The sequence below is a fragment of the Bombina bombina genome, chromosome 7, assembly GCF_027579735.1.
Source record: "Bombina bombina isolate aBomBom1 chromosome 7, aBomBom1.pri, whole genome shotgun sequence".
Lineage (NCBI taxonomy): Eukaryota > Metazoa > Chordata > Amphibia > Anura > Bombinatoridae > Bombina > Bombina bombina.
Genome location: NC_069505.1, coordinates 178,784,494 through 178,806,408, shown reverse-complemented (window position 1 = coordinate 178,806,408; position 21,915 = coordinate 178,784,494). Strand labels below are relative to the sequence as shown.

The following is a 21,915-nucleotide window of genomic DNA, read 5'->3' as shown; positions in this document are numbered from 1 at the left end:
TCTCCAAGATCCCTTAATTTTAAAATCCCACCCTCCCCAGTCCTTTCTCCCACCCTAAGATCTACAGCATATTGATGCTGTTTGTAGGGATCTCACGTGCATGCGCGCCCCCGTGCACGACCCCGCACGCGCGCACCCACACAAGATCCTTCCCCCCTCCTCCACCGATGACCGCCCATCCGCCTCCCTGGATGACCTCCCACCCACCAACGATAACGGCCATCGATGGCCAATGCAGAGAGGGCCACAGAGTGGCTCTCTCTGCATCGGATGGCTAAAAACAGTTATTGCAGGATGCCTCAATATTGAGGCATCACTGCAATAACATGAAAGCGGCTGGAAGCGATCAGGATCGTTTCCACAGCTTTCAAACACCAATGACGTACGGGGTACGTCCTTGGTCGTTAACTGCATTTTTTTTGCAGGACGTACCCCATACGTTGTTGGTCGTTATGGGGTTAAAGGGACACCGAACCCAATTTTTTTCTTTTGTGATTCAGATAGATCATGCCATTTTAAGCAACTTTCTAATTGACTCAATTATCAATTTTTCTTCGTTCTCTTGCTATATTTATTTGCAAAAGAAGGCATCTAAGCTTTTTTATTAGTTGAGAACCCTGGACAGCACTTTTTTATTGGTGGATGAATTTATCCACCAATCAGCAAGAACAACACAGGTTGTTCAGCAAAAATGGGCCGGCATCTAAACTTACATTCTTGCATTTAAAATAAAGATACCAAGAGAATTAAGAAAATTTGATAATAGAAGTAAATTAGAAATTTGCTTAAAATTTCATGCTCTATCTGAATCACGAAATAAAAAATTTGGGTTCGGTGGGTTCGGTGTCAACTGCAACAATGTCAGACTGCTACATATCAGGTAGCAACTTAGTCAAACACAATAAAACTAGTAACTAACCGCTAAATTTAGAGACATCCCAAAGTATTGATCTAGGCCCATTTTGGTATATTTCATGCCACCATCTCACCGCCAAATGCGATCAAAAAAAAAAAAAAAGTTAACTTTTTCACAAAATTTGTCACTAACTTTAGGTTTCCCACTGAAATTATTTACAAACAGCTTCTGCAATTATGGCACAAATGGTTGTAAATGCTTCTCTGGGATCCCCTTTTTTCAGAAATAGCAGACTTATATGGCTTTGGGGTTGCTTTTTGGTAATTAGAAGGCCGCTAAATGCCGCTGCGCACCACACGTGTTTTATGCCCAGGAGTGAAGGGGTTAATTAGGGAGCTTGTAGGGTTAATTTTAGCTTTAGTGTAGTGTAGTAGACAACCCCAAGTATTGATCTAGGCCCATTTTGGTATATTTTATGCCACCATTTCACCGCCAAATGCGCGCAAATAAAAAAAAAAACTTTTTCACAATTTTAGGTTTCTCACTGAAATTATTTACAAACAGCTTGTGCTATTATGGCAGAAATTGTTGTAAAAGCTTCTCTGGGATCCCCTTTGTTCAGAAATAGCAGACTTATATGGCTTTGGCGTTGCTTTTTGGTAATTAGAAGGCCGCTAAATGCTGCTGCGCACCACACGTTAATTATGCCCAGCAGTGAAGGGGTTAAATTAGGTAGCTTGTAGGGAGCTTGCAGGGTTAATTTTAGAGATCAGCCTCCCACCTGACACATCCCACCCCCTGATCCCTCCCAAACAGCTCTCTTCCCTTCCCCACCCCACAATTGTTCCCGCCATCTTAAGTACTGGCAGAAAGTTTTTTTTTTTTTTTTTAAATAAAAATAATAAAATATTTTAGTTGTGATGGACCCCTGCCTTAGCCCCAACCTCCCTGATCCCCCCTCCAGCTCTCTAACCCTCTCCCCTACCTAATTACCGCCATCTTGGGTACTGGCAGCTGTCTGCCAGTACCCAGTTTGGCCCCAAAAATCCCCCAAAAAGTATTTTTTATTTTATTTTTAACTTAAAAACTATTTCTGTAGTGTAGCAGCCCCCCCACAATACCCCCACCCCCTCCCCCTCCCAGATCCTTTTATATTTAAAAAAAATTTTTTACCTTTTAATCCCTTTCTGCCCTCATTCATTGGTGTCAGTGTGGCTAATGCGCGCGCGTGCACGCGCACACGCATGTGCATGCGCGCCCCGTGCACGCGCCCTTGCATGTTCACATGCACACTCACCCCTCATGCACGCACACGCACCCTCACACCGGCGGACACTGGCACCATCGCTACCGGTGCGGAAAGGGCCACCAAGTGGCTCGATCTGCATCGGAGGCTTGTAAAGTGGTATTGCAGGATGCCTCCATATCGAGGCATCACTGCAATACCCTCAGAGCTGCTGGAAGCATTTGTGATCGCTTCCAGCACTCTGTTAGACAACTGACGTACCAGGTACGTCCATTGTCATTAACTGTTAGTTTTTGCATGACGTACCTGGTACGTCAGTTGTCATTAAGGGGTTAAATAAATTATTCCTTTTTAAAGCTACATACTTACCTGTAAAATAAACCCTAATATAGCTACAATATAAATTATAATTATATTGTAGCTATTTTAGGATTTATATTTATTTTACAGGTAACTTTGTATTTATTTTAACCAGGTACAATAGCTATTAAATAGTTAATAACTATTTAATAGCTACCTAGTTAAAATAATTACAAAATTACCTGTAAAATAAATCCTAACCTAAGTTACAATTAAACCTAACACTACACTATCAATAAATTAATTAAATAAAATACCTACAATTATCTACAATTAAACCTAACACTACACTATCAATAAATTAATTACATACAAATACCTACAAATAAATACAATTAAATAAACTAACTAAAGTACAAAAAATAGAAAAAGAACTAAGTTACAAAAAATAAAAAAATAATTTACAAACATTATAAAAATATTACAACAATTTTAAGCTAATTACACCTACTCTAAGCCCCCTAATAAAATAACAAAGCCCCCCAAAATAAAAAAATGCCCTACCCTATTCTAAAATAAAAATTGAAAAGCTCTTTTACCTTACCAGCCCTTAAAAGGGCCTTTTGCGGGGCATGCCACAACGAATTCTGCTCTTTAGCCTGTAAAAAAAAACATACAATACCCCCTTAACATTACAACCCATCACCCACATACCCCTAATCTAACCCAAACCCCCCTTAAATAAACCTAACACTAAGCCCCTGAAGATCTCCCTACCTTGTCTTCACCACGCCGGGTATCACTGATCCGTCCAGAAGAGGCTCCGAAATCTTCATCCAAGCCCAAGCGGGGACTGAAGAGGTCCATCATCGGACTGAAGAGGTCCATCATCGGGCTAAAGAGGTCCATCATCCGGCTGAAGAGGTCCATCATCGGGCTGAAGAGGTCCATCATCCAGCTGAAGTCTTGATCCAAGCGGGGGCTGAAGAGATCCATCATCCGGCTGAAGTCTTCTATCAAGCGGCATCTTCAATCTTCTTTCTTCCGGATCCATCTTCATCCCACTGACGCGGAACATCCATCCTGGCCGACGACTTCCCGACGAATGACGGTTCCTTTAAATGACGTCATCCAAGATGGCGTCCCTCGAATTCCGATTGGCTCATAGGATTCTATCAGCCAATCGGAATTAAGATAGGAAGATTCTGATTGGCTGATGGAATCAGCCAATCAGATTCAAGTGCAATCCGATTGGCTGATCCAATCAGCCAATCAGATTGAGCTTGCATTCTATTGGCTAATCAGAATTTTCCTACCTTAATTCTGATTGGCTGATAGAATCCTATCAGCCAATCGGAATTCGAGGGACGCCATCTTGGATGACGTCATTTAAAGGAACCATCATTCGTCGGGAAGTCGTCGGCCAGGATGGATGTTCCGCGTCGGCGGGATGAAGATGGATCCGGAAGAAAGAAGATTGAAGATGCCGCTTGATAGAAGACTTCAGCCGGATGATGGATCTCTTCAGCCCCCGCTTGGATCAAGACTTCAGCCGGATGATGGACCTCTTCAGCCCGATGATGGACCTCTTCAGCCCGATGATTGACCTCTTCAGCCCGATGATGGACCTCTTCAGCCCGATGATGGACCTCTTCAGCCCCCGCTTGGGCTTGGATGAAGATTTCGGAGCCTCTTCTGGACGGATCGTGATACCCGGCGTGGTGAAGATAAGGTAGGGAGATCTTCAGGGGCTTAGTGTTAGGTTTATTTAAGGGGGGTTTGGGTTAGATTAGGGGTATGTGGGTGGTGGGTTGTAATGTTGGGGGGGGTATTGTATGTTTTTTTTTTACAGGCAAAAGAACAGAATTCTTTGGGACATGCCCCGCAAAAGGCCCTTTTAAGGGCTGGTAAGGTAAAAGAGCTTTTCAATTTTTATTTTAGAATAGGGTAGGGCATTTTTTATTTTGGGGGGCTTTGTTATTTTATTAGGGGGCTTAGAGTAGGTGTAATTAGGTTAAAATTGTTGTAATATTTTTATAATGTTTGTAAATTATTTTTTTATTTTTTGTAACTTAGTTCTTTTTTATTTTTTGTACTTTAGTTAGTTTATTTAATTGTATTTATTTGTAGGTATTTGTATGTAATTAATTTATTGATAGTGTAGTGTTAGGTTTAATTGTAGATAATTGTAGGTATTTTATTTACTTAATTTATTGATAGTGTAGTGTTAGGTTTAATTGTAACTTAGGTTAGGATTTATTTTACAGGTAATTTTGTAATTATTTTAACTAGGTAGCTATTAAATAGTTATTAACTATTTAATAGCTATTGTACCTGGTTAAAATAAATAAAAAGTTGCCTGTAAAATAAATATAAATCCTAAAATAGCTACAATATAATTATAATTTATATTGTAGCTATATTAAGGTTTATTTTACAGGTAAGTATTTAGCTTTAAATAGGAATAATTTATTTAATAAGAAATAATTTATTTCGTTAGATAAAAATTATATTTAACTTAGGGGGGTGTTAGTGTTAGGGTTAGACTTAGCTTTAGGGGTTAATAAATCTATTAGAGTAGCGGTGAGGTCCGGTCTGCAGATTAGGGGTTAATACTTGAAGTTAGGTGTCAGTGATGTTAGGGAGGGCAGATTAGGGGTTAATACTATTTATTATAGGGTTATTGATGCAGGAGTGAGGCGGATTAGGGGTTAATAACTTTATTATAGTAGCGGTGAGGTCCGGTCGGCAGATTAGGGGTTAATAATTGTAGGTAGGTGGCGGCGACGTTGGGGGCGGCAGATTAGGGATTAATAAATATAATATAGGGGTCGGCGGTGTTAGGGGCAGCAGATTAGGGGTACATAGGGATAACGTAGGTTGTGGCGGTGTGCTGTCGGCAGATTAGGGGTTAAAAAAATTTAATAGAGTGGAGGCGATGTGGGGGGACCTCGGTTTAGGGGTACATAGGTAGTTTATGGGTGTTAGTGTACTTTAGAGCACAGTAGTTAAGAGCTTTATGAACCGGCGTTAGCCCAGAAATCTCTTAACTCCTGGCTTTTTGCTGTGGCTGGAGTCTTGTAGTTAGATTTCTAACGCTCACTTCAGCCAAGACTCTAAATACCAGCGTTAGAAAGATCCCATTGAAAAGATAGGATACGCAAATGGCGTAGGGGGATCTGCGGTATGGAAAAGTTGCGGCTGGAAAGTGAGCGTTAGACCCTTTCCTGACTGACTCTAAATACCAGCGGGCGGCCAAAACCAGCGTTAGGAGCTCTAACGCTGGTTTTGACGGCTAACGCAGAACTCTAAATCTAGGCGTTTGAATCTCCAGATCTTAATCACAGCCTGCAATGCTGCTAATGCAGTATAGATCCATACCGCAGTGAGCTGCTATATGATTGTGTTGTCAAATGTTAGCAATACTCCAGATACTTGTTCCAAGCATAGAGCATTAGGTAACGGTAAGATAGCTAAGCAGTCATGGAGATGTAAGGCATTTGCGGATTTAAAACAGGAATTCAGGATAGTAAACAGAGAATTTTTCGCTTTCTTACAGGTCCGACATTTTATTCAGGTATTTGCCTATGATGGTGTAGAGGAGGATACATGGCGTACCTTAAAACCAGTACTCAATGTCTTCAGAGCAGGTAAATACTCTATTTCACTGTTATATAAAATAATTATGAGTTTTTTTGGACAACTAAAGGTGCAAAAAATTGCACAGGCATGGCAGGTTGCACCAGATATTATTCATAAAAGCTTTAAATTAGTAGACATTACAACACTCTCCTCTTCCTGGAGAGAATCGCACACTAAACTTTTAAATATAATATATATTACACCAAAAATCAAATCTTGATGGGATAAGTCAGGATCTCACTGTCATAAATGTAAGGCACCAGAAGCGGACGTATACCATTGTTTTTGGAGTTGCCCTAAAATAAAGAAATTTTGGTTCAAAATCATCTATTGGGCAAACAAAATTAACCAAAATTATATACAAATAACAGATAATCATGTATTTTTCTTATTAGATGGCCAAAAAGAAAAACATTTAAAAAACGCCCACCAATTTAATGCTATAATTACGGTAGGCAGACTAATGATTCTAAAATATTGGAAATCGAATAAAGCACCTAATCTGATAGAATTCCACCTGAAACTCAAAAAACAGATAATTATGGAGCAAATAGATAACTCAATAAAGTCAGAAACTCAAATTAAACGATTTTGTTTTATAAATGGAAGAGTGTAATCATAAGCTACCCTAAAGAGATACAATTACAGCTAATTACACCTTTCAGGGGCACTATGTTTCTCGAGCTTGCCATAGCAGACAACAAATTTCTGGATCCATAGACGGGGGGGGGGAGCAGAGGGAAGAGAGGGGGAGGTGGGAGAGGGAAGTACCTCACCCCTTTTTTTTCGTCTTGTTGTATCTATGTTAATGGTTACTTTAAGTAGGTATGAAAACTCCCAATTCATATACAAAGAGTAAATGGTCTTTTGCAATATTAGATTTGAGAGCTCTTTGAATGGCATAGATTTTGGTTTGATTATTTTGACAAGTGGAGTTATATAAGAGAAATATTGTGATATTTGCAATGTATGACAATTGATTTTGCGTTTTCTTTGCTCTTCTTCCTTGAAAATTATCATGAATTGGAATATAAAGAAAGAAATTAAAGGGATACTGAACCCAAACTTTTTCTTTCGTGATTCAGATAGAGCAGCAATTTTAAGCAACTTTCTAATTTACTCCTATTATCAAGTTTTCTTTGTTCTCTTGCTATCTTTATTTGAAAAAGAAGGCATCTAAGCTTTTTTTTGGTTCAGGACTCTGGACAGCACTTGTTTATTGGTGGATGAATTTATCCAACAATCAGCAAGAATAACCCAGGTTGTTCACAAAAAATGGGCCGGCATCTAAACTTACATTCTTGCATTTCAAATAAAGATACCAAGAGAATGAAGAAAATTTGATAATAGGAGTAAATTAGAAAGTTGCTTAAAATTGCATGCTCTATCCGAATCACGAAAAAAAAAATTTGGGTTCAGTATCCCTTTTAAAAAAAAAAAAAAAAAAAAAAGATAGCTAAACGGTTATAGTATATAATTATAATTAACACAGTGAGGTCTGAGAACTTTTAAAACAAATAAAAAAGCCAGATTACTCTCCCTCCCGCACTTGACATGTTTCGCCTGTTCGGCTTTCTCAAAAGGGTGAGGCGCACCGGCCTCAACGGGATTTATTGTATGTGAAATCTCGCAAGATCCGCGATTATGATGTCATGATAAAAAGTTGAACTGAACTGTATCTTCAGCATCCTGGCTATTATTCCCAATTCCTGCATCTCATTGGACCCTTAAATGCGCTACATATTTGAGGATGCTGATATTTCAGGGGCTATACATGATTAGACCTTTTGAATGGCAGCATTGATATATATATTGTACTCTTAAGTAAGAGGATAATAAAAGTTGGCAATTAATAAATATCTTTGGTTATATTATGTTGAATCTTATTTGTACATTTAATTGATGCTTAAAATAATTAATCAATGAATTTTAGCATATGGTATACAATCTTTTAATAGAGGATATAATGGTGACTTTCGAAAAAATCTTTTCTTAAATGGATGGCTGATATTATGCCATCATCAATCTGTTTATTTGTATGAGTGTACATTTCTTGTCATTCTATAGTTTTTAATTGGGTTTTGGACAACTTAACAAGATAAACCTTACTAATTATATAACTATTAATGATATAATCATTATACCAATAAATAAGGTGTACACAGTGGAAAGTTATTTATAGTGATAAAGTGAGGCAGTGTGAAAAAGAAAAACTATCTCAAATTTGTGCGAAATAAGTGAAATATAATGTGAGATCACTGTACCTATTATAGAAAAACAATATATTTAATGTTTCTTATGAATAGAGATAGTTATGTGAAGGCAGCAAGTGTACAGTAGGTGTGTATCTGGAGAAATTCTCCTAGGTAAAAGATATTGTGATTGAAGACTTACCCAATGCTGTAAAGCATCGGTAAGTGTAAGAGGACGTGAATATAAATATGCAAGTGTAGCGCCCTGATGAGTACTATGTGAATTCTATACAGATATACAGATATATAAAGAAAAGAGACGGCGACGAACGGCGTTCTTCATTCTTCAAGTGCCCATGCCCCTAGCACTATAAAAGATTTACCTATCAGATAATTTTTGCGAGTTAAAAGAAACTGCTCAGATGAGGAGACGTTTAAGAAAAGAGCAGAGGAACTCACTATATATATATATATATATATATATATATATGCCTTCTTTTTTTTTTGTAACACCTGAGACCTCATATCTTTGAGCCTTTAAAACTTTTGTGTGCAATATTTTTTTATATACTCTTTATTAGATGGTACTATTTTGAGTGTATCTGTACTTTGTGATGCATTTTTAATGTGTTTTGTGACTTTTTAGTTTCACGAAACAGTTAACCAGAGCTCTGATGACACGGTAATCATTCTAGTGTAAATCATGATTGCGCTCAAGCGATCGCATTTATTTTCAATTTATAATACCAGCGGTTAATCTGACGAGCACAAACATACACGATAAACCCCTTTTCGCTTGCGCTCAAACGTTAGTGCTCCACTTATATTCTGGCCCAATGTGCATTACTATCAAGGAATATTGTAACATATCCAAAATGTTTACTTTCCTTACCAGTTGATCCCAGAAAATATCTCTCCAAAACGGATCCAAAGCGCTTCGGACTATATTTCAGGTTGCTGATCACAAACGGCTGTAGAGCCATATTCACATTATTAATGGGCCAGTGTTGAGCACTGAGACTTGCTCCTCCGTACCATGATATGTTTGTCATTGAAAAGCAATCCTGGAAAACAAAAAACTTGTTAACAGTACTAAAATAGTTATAGACCTAAGGTCATAAATGTTGCATTTAGCAGATAGTGAATATAGTATAATAATAATAATAATAATATAGGGCTAGATAACAAGTGAAGCGCTAATTTAATGTGTGCCCGTAAAGGGGCAAATCTGCACGTTTACGGGCACACGTTAAATAACCAGTTTTTCTGTGAGCTAAAGGTTTAAATGGTTGTCCAATCAACAGTCTTCCCATATGGCACTTTTATTGTAGCTCGAGCACTGATTGGACAACAGTTTGCAGGGTATTTGAATTTTATATCTATATTAAAAAGTAAGTTATAGCTAAATTTTATTACAACTAATTAAATTCCATCTAAAATATCACTAACATTCCGAATCTGATTTTTTTAAACAAATGAACATGCTTTTGTTTGACTAAGATCCCAATTTTAACACAAACTCTTTTTGGTAAGGTGTTCTACATATAAATATACATATATACATATATATATATATATATATATATATATATACACACAGCATATATATATATATATACACACACACACATATACAATCCATACATACAGTATATACATATACATACACAGACACACATACATACATCTGATAATGAACACACCATGATGGGACACTAGACATTGTCAATAACAGTGCAGGAAAATCCTTAAAGGGACACTGAACCCAAATTTTTGTGTTTCAGAAAGAGCAGCAATTTTAAGCAACTTTCTAATTTACTCCTATTATCAAATGTTCTTCCTTCTCTTGGTATCTTTATTTGAAAAGCAAGAATGTAAGTTTAGATGCCGGCCCATTTTTGGTGAACAACCTGGGTTGTTCTTGCTGATTGGTGGATAAATTCACCCACCAATAAACAAGTGTTGTCCAGAGTCCTGAACCAAAAAAAGCTTGGCTGGCTCCTTAACTTAGATGCCTTCTTTTTCAAATAAAGGTAGCAAGAGAATGAAGAAAAATTGATAATAGGAGTAAATTAGAAAGTTGCTTAAAATCGCATGCTCTATCTGAATCACAAAAGAAAAAAATTTGGGTTCAGTGTCCCTTTAATGCGAAATTGCTGTCCAAGCTGCAGCACAGTCTATAGAAGCAAAAAAAATAATAAAAATAAAAGGTAATTTATATAAAGGGGTCAATGTATCTAGCTTGATGCCCCATGTGTTTCTAAAGGCTGCTGCTCCATAACCTGTCCGCCTGCTCTGAGGCGGTGGACAGAAATCAACCTGATCGGATACGATCGGGTTGATTGACAACCCCTGATAGCGGCCGTTGGCCGCAAATCTGCAGGGTTGGTATTGCACCAGCAGTTCACAAGAATTGCTGGTGCAATGGTAAATGCCGACAGCGTATGCTGTCGGCATTCAGCGATGTCTGTCGGACATGATCCACAATATCGTATCATGTCCGCTCACACATTAGTAAATTGACCCCAAAACCTTTATTATATTTTGCTCTGCTAGTTTACACCTGTCACTCACACATTACACTTGTCGGCCTATTTTACAACATAAAAAATGAATAGTCCCTTAAAATAGCTTCTTTCTTTCATGTAATTGGCAAGAGTCCATGAGCTAGTGACGTATGGGATATAAAATCCTACCAGGAGGGGCAAAGTTTCCCAAACCTCAAAATGCCTATAAATACACCCCTCACCACACCCACAATTCAGTTTTACAAACTTTGCCTCCTATGGAGGTGGTGAAGTAAGTTTGTGCTAAGATTTCTACGTTTATATGCGCTTCTCAGCATTTTGAAGCCCGATTCCTCTCAGAGTACAGCAAATGTCAGAGGGACGTGGAGAGTATCACCTATTGATTGCAATGATTTTCCCAACAGGGGTCTTTTTCATAGGTTCTCTGTTATCGGTCATAGAGATTTATCTCCTACCTCCCTTTTCAGATCGACGATTTACTCTCATATACCATTACCTTTCCTGATAACTGTTTCAGTACTGGTTTGGCTATCTGCTATATGTGGATGGGTGTCTTTGGGTAAGTATGTTTTTATTACTTAAGACACCTCAGCTATGGTTTTGGCACTTTATGCATTTATATAAAGTTCTAAATACCGTATATGTACTTATATTTGCCATGAGTCAGGTTCATGCATTTCCTTTTGCAGATTGTCAGTTTCATATTTGGGGAAGTTAATATTAAGAAATATTTTTTCTTACCTGGGGTTTAGTTTTTTTTTCAATTGACTACTTTGCTTCAAATTGCGGGCTGACTTAGGCTCGCGGGTGCGCCAAATGCTACACTTTATTGCGTCATTCTTGGCGCCAGAATTTTTTGGTGCGAAAGGCACGTCCGTTGACGCAAGTTCGTCATTTCTGGCGTCGTAATTGACGCAGAGGTTTCACACAGGGTTGCGTCGTTAGTGACGCAAGTGTGTCATTTCTGGACATTTTTCTGCGCCAAAAAATGTTTAAGTTACGTTGTGCGCCAAACTTTTTTCATTATTTATTTGCCCTATTGCTGTTTGCCTCTTGCCTTTTTCTATGTCAGAGGGCTATGCTATTTGCATTTTTTCCCATTCCTGTAACTGTCATATAAGGAAATTGATAATTTTGCTTTATATGTTGTTTTTTCTTTTACATTCTGCAAGATGTCTCAATCTGATCCTGCCTCAGAAGTATCTGTTGGAACTTTGCTGCCTGATATCGGTTCTACCAAAGCTAAGTGCATTTGTTGTAAAATTGTGGAGATTATATCTCCTAATGTCATTTGTATTAGTTGCCATGATAAACTTTTACATGTAGATAGTGTGTCCATCAGTAATAGTACATTGCCAGTTGCTGTTCCTTCAACTTCTAATGTACATGATATACCTATGAATTTTAAAGAATTTTTTACTGATTCTATTCAGAAGGCTTTGTCTGCATTTCTGACTTCTAATAAGCGTAAGAGGTCTTTTAAAACTTCTCATAAGGTTGATGAAATTTCAAATGACCGACAACATAATGAATTATCCATCTCTGATGAGGATCTATCCGATTCAGAAGATCCTTCATCAGATATTGACACTGACAGATCTACTTATTTATTTAAAATGGTGTATATGCGTGTTTTGTTAAAAGAAGTGTTAATTACTTTGGATATTGAGGAAGCTAGTCCTCTTGATATTAAAACCAGTAAACGTTTAAATTCTGTTTTTAAACCTCCTGTGGTTACTCCAGAGGTTTTTCCTATTCCTGATGCTATTTCTGATATAATTTCTAAGGAATGGTATAAGCCGGGTACTCCTTTTAATCCTTCTGCAAGGTTTAAAAAATTGTATTCTTTACCAGCAATTTCAATAGAGTTTTGGGAAAAGATCCCCAAAGTTGATGGGGCTATTTCTACTCTTGCTAAACGAACCACTATTCCTATGGAAGATAGTACTTCCTTTAAAGATCCCTTAGATAGGAAGCTTGAATCTTATCTAAGGAAAGCCTATTTACATTCAGGTCATCTTCTTAGGCCTGCAATTTCTTTGGCTGATGTTGCAGATGCTTCAACTTTTTGGTTGGAGAATTTAGCGCAACAAGAATTGGATTCTGACTTATATAGCATTGTTCGTTTACTACAACATGCTAATCATTTTATTTGTGATGCAATTTTTGATATTATCAAAATTGATGTTAGATCCATGTCTTTAGCTATTTTAGCTAGAAGAGCTTTGTGGCTTAAATCTTGGAATGCTGATATGACATCTAAGTCTAGATTACTATCTCTTTCTTTCCAAGCTAATAATTTATTTGGTTCTCAGTTGGATTCTATTATTTCAACTGTTACTGGGGGGGAGGGAGTTTTTTTGCCTCAGCATAAAAAACCTAAGGGTAAATCTAAGGCTTCTAATCATTTTTGTTCCTTTCGTCAAAATAAGGAACAAAAACCTAATCCTTCCCCCAAGGAAACTGTTTCCAATTGGAAGCCTTCCTCAAATTGGAATAAATCCAAGCCTTTTAAGAAACCAAAGTCAGCCCCTAAGTCCGCATGAAGGTGCGGCCCTCATTCCAGCTCAGCTAGTAGGGGGCAGATTAAGGTTTTTCAAGGATGTTTGGGCAAATTCTGTCCAAAATCAATGGATTCAGAGCATTGTCTCTCAGGGGTACCGAATAGGATTCAGAGTAAGACCTCCTGTGAAAAGATTTTTTTCTCTCACGCATTCCAGTAAATCAAGTAAAAGCTCAGGCTTTCCTGAAGTGTATTTCAGACCTGGAGGTTTCAGGGGTAATCATGCCGGTTCCTTTTCAGGAACAAGGTCTGGGGTTTTATTCAAATCTATTCATTGTCCCAAAGAAAGAAAATTCATTCAGACCAGTTCTGGATCTGAAAATTTTGAATCGTTATGTAAGAGTACCAACTTTTAAGATGGTGACTATAATGACTATTCTGCCTTTTGTTCAGCAAGGACATTATATGTCTACAATAGACTTGCAGGATGCTTACCTTTATATTCCGATTCATCCAGAACATTATCAGTTCCTGAGATTCTCTTTTCTAGACAAGCATTACCAATTTTTTGCTCTTCCATTTGGCCTAGCAACAGCTCCAAGAATCTTTTCAAAGGTTCTGGGTGCCCTACTCTCTGTAATCAGAGAACAGGGTATTGCGGTGTTTCCTTATTTGGACAATATCTTGGTACTAGCTCAGTCTTTACGTTCTGCAGAATCTCACACGAATCAACTAGTGTTGTTTCTTCGAAAACATGGTTCGAGGATCAATTTACCAAAAAGTTTCTTGATTCCTCAGACAAGGGTCACCTTTTTAGGTTTCCAGATAGATTCAGTGTCCATGACTCTGTCTCTAACAGACAAGAGACGTTTGAAATTGGTTGCAGCATATCAGCACCTTCAGTCTCAGTCATTCCCTTCAGTGGCTATGTGCATGGAAATTTTAGGCCTCATGACTGCAGCATTGGATGCGATTCCTTTTGCTCATTTTCACATGAGACCTCTCCAGCTTTGTATGCTGAATCAATGGTGCCGGGATTATACAAAGATATCATAATTAATATCCTTAAATCCCAATGTTCGAAACTCTCTGACGTGGTGGTTAAATCACCAGCGTTTAGTTCAAGGGGCCTCTTTTGCTTGGCCAACCTGGACTGTGATCACAACAGCTACGAGTCTTTCAGGTTGGGGAGCTGTCTGGGGATCTCTGACAGCACAAGGGGTTTGGAAATCTCAAGAGGCGAGATTACCAATCAATATTTTAGAACTCTGTGCAATTCTCAGAGCTCTTCAGTTTTGGCCTCTGTTGAAGAGAGAACCGTTCATTTGTTTTCAGACAGACAATATTACAACTGTGGCATATGTCAATCATCAGGATGGGACTCACAGTCCCCAAGCTATGAAAGAAGTATCTTGGATACTTGTTTGGACGGAATCCAGCTCCTGTCTAATTTCTGAGGTTCATATCCCAGGTGTAGACAATTGGGAGGCGGATTATCTCAGCCGTCAGACTTTACATCCAGGGGAGTGGTCTCTCCATCCGGATGTGTTTTCTCAGATTGTTCAGATGTGGGGTCTTCCAGAAATAGATCTAATGGCTTCTCATCTAAACAAGAAACTTCCCAGATGCCTGTCCAGGGATTCTCAGGCGGAAGCAGTGGATGCGCTTACACTTCCTTGGTGTTATCAACCTGCTTATATCTTCCCGCCTCTAGTTCTTCTTCCAAGAGTGATCTCCAAAATCATCATGGAACAATCATTTGTGTTGCTGGTGGCTCCAGCATGGCCCCACAGGTTTTGGTATGCGGATCTTGTTCGGATGTCCAGTTGCCAACCTTGGCCACTTCCGTTAAGGCCGAACCTACTGTCTCAAGGTCCGTTTTTCCATCAGGATCTCAAATCATTAAATTTGAAGGTATGGAAATTGAACGCTTAGTGCTAAGTCCAATGCGCCAGGGATGGAGGTATAAAATATAACTTATTGACAAATGCAGGTAAAAGTTCTTGTAATGTAGTACATATATAACAATATCACAGCTAGTGAACCAGTTAGCTCCTATTCACCATTCCAACATGTTTCGTGCCTGAACCGGCACTTCGTCAGGTTATATTTTATACCTCCATCCCTGGCGCATTGGACGGCTGACTTATCTCATCCTGAATGGTGAAATCTTATGTTCCTGTTTATTGTTCAAGCGGATTTGGCTCATCCGTTATAACCAGCCGTTATATTATGCTCACCTGGTCTCTCACACACATCAAATGAGCGGCCATTATCCCTTGCAAACAACAACACCGGTTCCCAAGGCGTGTTTACAAGCAACACTAAGGGCCCAGCTAGGACTAAGCTGTGTGGAACTGGGATTTGGCGGTGGACTGTACTCTTTACTAAACCGGGTGAGTGAATATTATATGTATTTTTTGTGTATGCTGTGCTGAACACAGTAATGACTTAAGTGAACAAGTTATCACAGTGAGAAGTTGTCATTACGCTACAAGAGACTTTGGTGCAAAGCTGAGTGCTGAATTAACCATCTCAACACATATACTATACAAGCCTACACAATATAAGCACTTGGAAAAATCTTAACCAAATACTCTGAATTACACAAGCACTGTACACTTTATTAGCCCCTAAAGCCTTATACATTGTACTGATAAAGGCATTACAGGGTCATATATGAGACGTACAACTATATATTATGAATTAATACTATGTTACAAGCTCGTAAATCTGTCTCTAGGAAGATTTATTATCGAGTTTGGAAGACTTACATTTCATGGTGTTCTTCTCATAAATTCTCTTGGCATTCTTTTAGGATTCCTAGAATTTTACAGTTACTTCAGGATGGTTTGGATAAAGGTTTGTCTGCAAGTACTTTGAAGGGACAAATCTCTGCTCTTTCTGTTTTATTTCACAGAAAGATTGCTACTCTTCCTGATATTCACTGTTTTGTACAGGCTTTAGTTCGTATTAAGCCTGTCAATAAATCAATTTCTCCTCCTTGGAGTCTTAATTTGGTTTTGAGGGCGTTACAGGCTCCTCCATTTGCACTCTTTGGACATTAAACTACTTTCTTGGAAAGTGTTGTTCCTTTTCGCCATCTCTTCTGCTAGAAGAGTTTCTGAGCTTTCTGCTCTTTCTTGTGAATCTCCTTTTCTGATTTTTCATCAGGATAAGGCGGTTTTGCGGACTTCATTTAAGTTCTTACCTAAGGTTGTGAATTCTAACAACATTAGTAGAGAAATTCTTGTCCCTTCCTTGTGTCCTAATCCTAAGAATTCTTTGGAAAAATCCTTACATTCTTTGGATTTAGTGAGAGCTTTGAAATATTATGTTGAAGCTACTAAAGATTTCAGAAAGACTTCTAGTCTATTTTTTATATTCTCTGGTTCTAGGAAAGGTCAGAAGACTTCTGCTATTTCCTTGGCTTCTTGGTTAAAGTTTTCGATTCTTATTTAGAGTCGGGTCAGGCCCCGCCTCAGAGAATTACAGCTCATTCTACTAGATCAGTCTCCACTTCGTGGGCTTTTAAGAATGAAGCTTCAGTTGATCAGATTTGCAAAGCGGCAACTTGGTCCTCTTTGCATACATTTACTAAATTCTACCATTTTGATGTATTTGCTTCTTCAGAAGCAGTTTTTGGTAGAAAAGTTATTCAGGCAGCTGTTTCAGTTTGATTCTTCTGCTGATGTTTTAAGTTTTTCTTTTCTTCGTGAGAATAACTTATATTTTGGGTTGTGGGTTAATTATTAAGCATATGGCTGTTGTTTATTTTTTCCCTCCCTCTCTAGTGACTCTCGCGTGGAGTTCCACATCTTGGGTATTTGATATCCCATACGTCACTAGCTCATGGACTCTTGCCAATTACATGAAAGAAAACATAATTTATGTAAGAACTTACCTGATAAATTAATTTCTTTCATATTGGCAAGAGTCCATGAGGCCCACCTTTTTTTATGGTGGTTATGATTTTTTTGTATAAAGCACAATTATTTCCAGATTCCTTTGTTGATGCTTTTTACTCCTTTCTTTATCACCCCACTACTTGGCTATTCGTTAAACTGAATTGTGGGTGTGGTGAGGGGTGTATTTATAGGCATTTTGAGGTTTGGGAAACTTTGCCCCTCCTGGTAGGATTGTATATCCAATACGTCACTAGCTCATGGACTCTTGACAATATGAAAGAAATGAATTTATCAGGTAAGTTCTTACATAAATTATGTTTTTTAATGTAAAGTCAACAAATAATTGATTAAGTGACGGACTGAAATTCTTTGTATGTAGGTCTTTTGCAGTTCTTAATTGCTGATATAAACTATGCACGTATTATACATTACTCTAATGTGTTATAAATTAATAATGTCTAATACCTTTTGCAAAAAAAAAAAAATTAAAAAATTTTTGGCATAAGAAAACTACACCATATTGTGAGCTTTACATGTATCATCTTTTATAAGTGACAGAATGTAATGAAGTCCCCTGGTGACCTTATTCACGGACAAGGAAACCCAGATAATGTTATAATGAGACTAACAGTGATATATGTCAAGTGAATGTGTTTTAACATGATGACCTTTTTAAATGACAACCTTAGACTGAGACCCTGCTCAAATTCCATATTGTGCAACTAGTCAGTAGTGGCAGGTCCGGAAATCTGTTAAAGGCCCAGATTATAATATGGATTTTCTCCACAGTAGATACAGATATGTAACTCTATAAATTCAGAATTTTCTCCCATGCCTAGTAATTATTGTTTACTAAACCTAAAACTCTATGGCCTCTATTTAACAAGGTCTGGCGAACCTGATTCGACAGTGCGGATCAGGTCTGCCAGACCTCGCTGAATATGGAGAGCAATACGCTCTCTGTATTCAGCATTGCACCAGCAGCTCACACACACTGCAGACTCGCGCACAATGGGCCGCCAGCAGGGGGGTGACAATCAACCCGATCTGAACGGCAATGTCTGTCCGCCTGCTCTGAAGACTCGCCAGAAACACGGGCCGTCAAGCTCCTTTTGGAGCTTGATAGATAAGCCCCTGTGAGTAAGTTAAAGGGGCATAAAACTCAATATGAACCTTTAAATGTAAATGAAACACAAATTTTGTTTTCTTGATTTAGACAGAGAATGATATTTTAAACAACTTTCTAATATACTTCTATTACAACATTTTCTTTGTTGTCTTGGTATTTTTTTTAAAAAGCAGGGACCTACAGTGGATATAAAAAGTCTACACACCCTTGTTAAAATGTCAGGTTTCTGTAGGGTTTCCACCTCAGCCATGTTTTCCTGGACACTTATGAGTTATACATGCTGCAGGGTGTGCAGAGAGGAACATGCATTGTGCTGTTCAGTGTCACTATTTGTGTGCGTTCCAGGGTTGAAAATCATGTTCTTACTTGCAAACCCTGCAGCATGTATAACTCATAAGTGTCCAGGAAAACATGGCTGAGGTGGTAAGCCTAGGTTTCTGTGATGTAAAAAAATGAGACAAAGATAAATCATTTCAGAACTTTTTCCACCTTTAATGTGACCTATAAACTGTACAACTCAATTGAAAAACAAACTGAAATATTTTAGTTAAAGGGAAATAAAAATAAAAAAATAAAATAATATGGTTGCATAACTGGGGTTGTAGCTGTGTTCAGAATTAACATTCAAAATCATGTTAAATAGGAGTCAGTACACACCTGTCATCATGTAAAATGCCTTTGATTAACCCCAAATAAAGTTCAGCTGTTCTACTAGGTCTTTCCTGACATTTTGTTAGTCGCATCCTACAGCAAAAGCCATGGTCCGCAGAGAGCTTCCAAAGCATCAGAGGGATCTCATTGTTAAAAGGTATCAGTCAGGAGAAGGGTACAAAAGAATTTCCAAGGCATTAGATATACCATGGAACACAGTGAGGACAGTCATCATCAAGTGAAGAAAATATGGTGCAACAGTGACATTACCAAGAACTGGATGTTCCTCCAAAATTGATGAAAAGACGAGAAGAAAACTTGTCTGGGAGGCTGCCAAGAGGCCTACAGCAACATTAAAGGAGCTGCAGGAATATCTGGCAAGTACTGGCTGTGTGGTACGGTAAGCTCAGAAACATGCACGTGTCTAGAGCACTATATGGCAGCAGTTTTGCAAGAATGTTATCCATTAGGAAGGTACACTAGATGGCAGTACTATTTGGAGGGTAGAGTCCAAAATGTACTACGCATGTAGCATCAGACGCTCTGCATTACAAGGTGGCAGCCTGTAGCAGAAGGAGTACAGATTATTCAGTGGATTTTCCAATAACAAGATTGAAAGTATATCAACAGAAGTAACATTCTCCTTGATCACAACAGCACTGCCTTGTACTGATACTTTAACACTGACAAGTGCTGATTTATTAAGGTGATATCCCCTTTGCTATAATTATATGCTGCTGAATCAGCACATATACAGCAGAAAGTGTTTCCCTTAAAGAGACATTATACACTAAATTTTTCATTGCATAAATGGTTTGTAGATGATCCATTTATATAGCCCATACAGTTTTTTTTTTAAAATGTATAGTTTTGCTTATTTTTAAATAACATTGCTCTGATTTTCAGACTCCTAACCAAGCCCCAAAGCTTTAGGAGAATACCGACATATACCTACTACAGCTTGCTTCTGTTTGTGTAAAGGGTCTTTTCATATGCAAAGGAAGGAGGAGGGGGAGTGTCTGATATTTTCCACTTGCAGTGGGTGTTCCAGTAACCATTTAAACAGAGATAAACTGGAAGCTTCTAAGTAAGTTTATAAACAGTTTTATACTGGATTTTTAGATCAGATATTATTCTTTATAGTAGTGTCTATTATATGCAGTTATATGAAAATTGGTGTATACTGTCCCTTTAAGTGTCGTCTTTAAAGAATGCTAGTTGCCTGACTGCTCTGTACAGTATAATAATGCCAATACGTTTATATATCCTGAAGATTTATTTCTAATATGTGAGGACTATCTTGTCCACAAACATCTAATTGTGCCAGTGATGTTCTCCTTCACCTTACTAAAGAATGCTATAGCGAGCAATGGTGCAAAGACAGCGGTACACAGAAAAAATATCATGTGCTTTATGCCAAACTGCATATTTCTGTAGCATAAAATTGACCAATTTTGCATTTTTTTCACATACATAATTTGTTTTCCTAAAAAAATTGAATAGATTACAAATTATAAAACTTTTCACACAAATATACAAGGGTTTACAATGATTTTCATGGATGGCTGTGACTTTTCTGTTGGTTTAATATACAAGTTCATGTATTGGAATTATAAGATGTGATTTCTTTTTGAATAAGCATAAAGGTACTAATGAGGTTTCACCTGTACGGATGCAATTTGTGGCGCAGTACTTATGTACTTGCACAGTAGATATAACATGCCTGGGACAAGCATAAGGCTATCCTACGTACTAATTAATACCTGGGATAAACATAAGGCTATCCTATGTACTAATTAATACCTGGGATAAGCATAAGGCTATCCTACGTACTAACTAATGCCTGGGATAAGCATAAGGCTATCCTACATACTAACTAATGCCTGGGATAAGCATAAGGCTATCCTACGTACTAACTAATGCCTGGGACAAGCATAAGGCTATCCTACATACTAATTAATGCCTGGGACAAGCATAAGGCTATCCTACGTACTAACTAATGCCTAGGACAAGCATAAGGCTATCCTACGTACTAACTAATGCCTGGGACAAGCATAAGGCTATCCTACATACTAACTAATGCCTGGGACAAGCATAAGGCTATCCTAGGTACTAACTAATGCCTGGGATAAGCATAAGGCTATCCTACGTACTAACTAATGCCTGGGACAAGCATAAGGCTATCCTACATAGTAACTAATGCCTGGGATAAGTATAAGGCTATCCTACATACTAATTAATGCATGGGACAAGCATAAGGCTATCCTACGTACTAATTAATGCCTGGGACAAGCATAGGACTATCCTACATACTAACTAATGCCTGGGACAAGCATAAGGCTATCCTACCTGTCTACGTACTAACTAATGCCTGGGACAAGCATAAGGCTATCCTACGTACTAACTAATGCCTGGGACAAGCATAAGGCTATAAGGCTATCCTACGTACTAACTAATGCCTGGGACAAGCATAAGGCTATCCTACGAACTAGATAAGTTTATACTGTTAGGTAATATCGGGCAGACTTGCTGGGCCTATGGCTCTTATCTGCCGTCAATATCTATGTTTCTATATAGTCAAATATTGCTGTGTATGTTCCATTACTATCTTGCACTAATCTAGCTGCACCATGAAAAAATAATCTAATTAATATATAAATAATCATACTTTCACAACTAGTGACACAGGCACAAAACAAACTCTTCCCTAATGTTTAGACCCAGTTTCAAGTGATTAATTACAACTAATAAAGCCTAAAATTGTAATTTTTGCTAAAAATGGATAAACTATAGAGACTGGAAACCATTGAACAGGATTAAAGGGATATGAAACACAATTTATTTTTATTTCATGGTTCTGAGCATGTGATTTTAAGCAACTTTCTAATTTAATCCTATTATCAATTTTACTTAGTTCTCTTAGTATCTTTATTTGAAAAGCAGTAATGTAAGCTTAGGAG

The 21,915-nt window shown here is 38.0% G+C and overlaps 1 protein-coding gene across 1 annotated transcript in view; it reads right to left on the bottom strand.

Moving 5' to 3' along the window:
- LOC128666066 (SITS-binding protein-like) overlaps nucleotides 1–21,915 on the bottom strand; it is a 210,167-nt gene that overhangs the window by 107,913 nt on the left and 80,339 nt on the right. Inside the window, exon 2 of the mRNA XM_053720448.1 lies at nucleotides 9,129–9,300. Within this exon, the coding sequence (XP_053576423.1) occupies nucleotides 9,129–9,300 (172 nt within the window). The remainder of the gene's footprint in view (nucleotides 1–9,128; nucleotides 9,301–21,915) is intronic.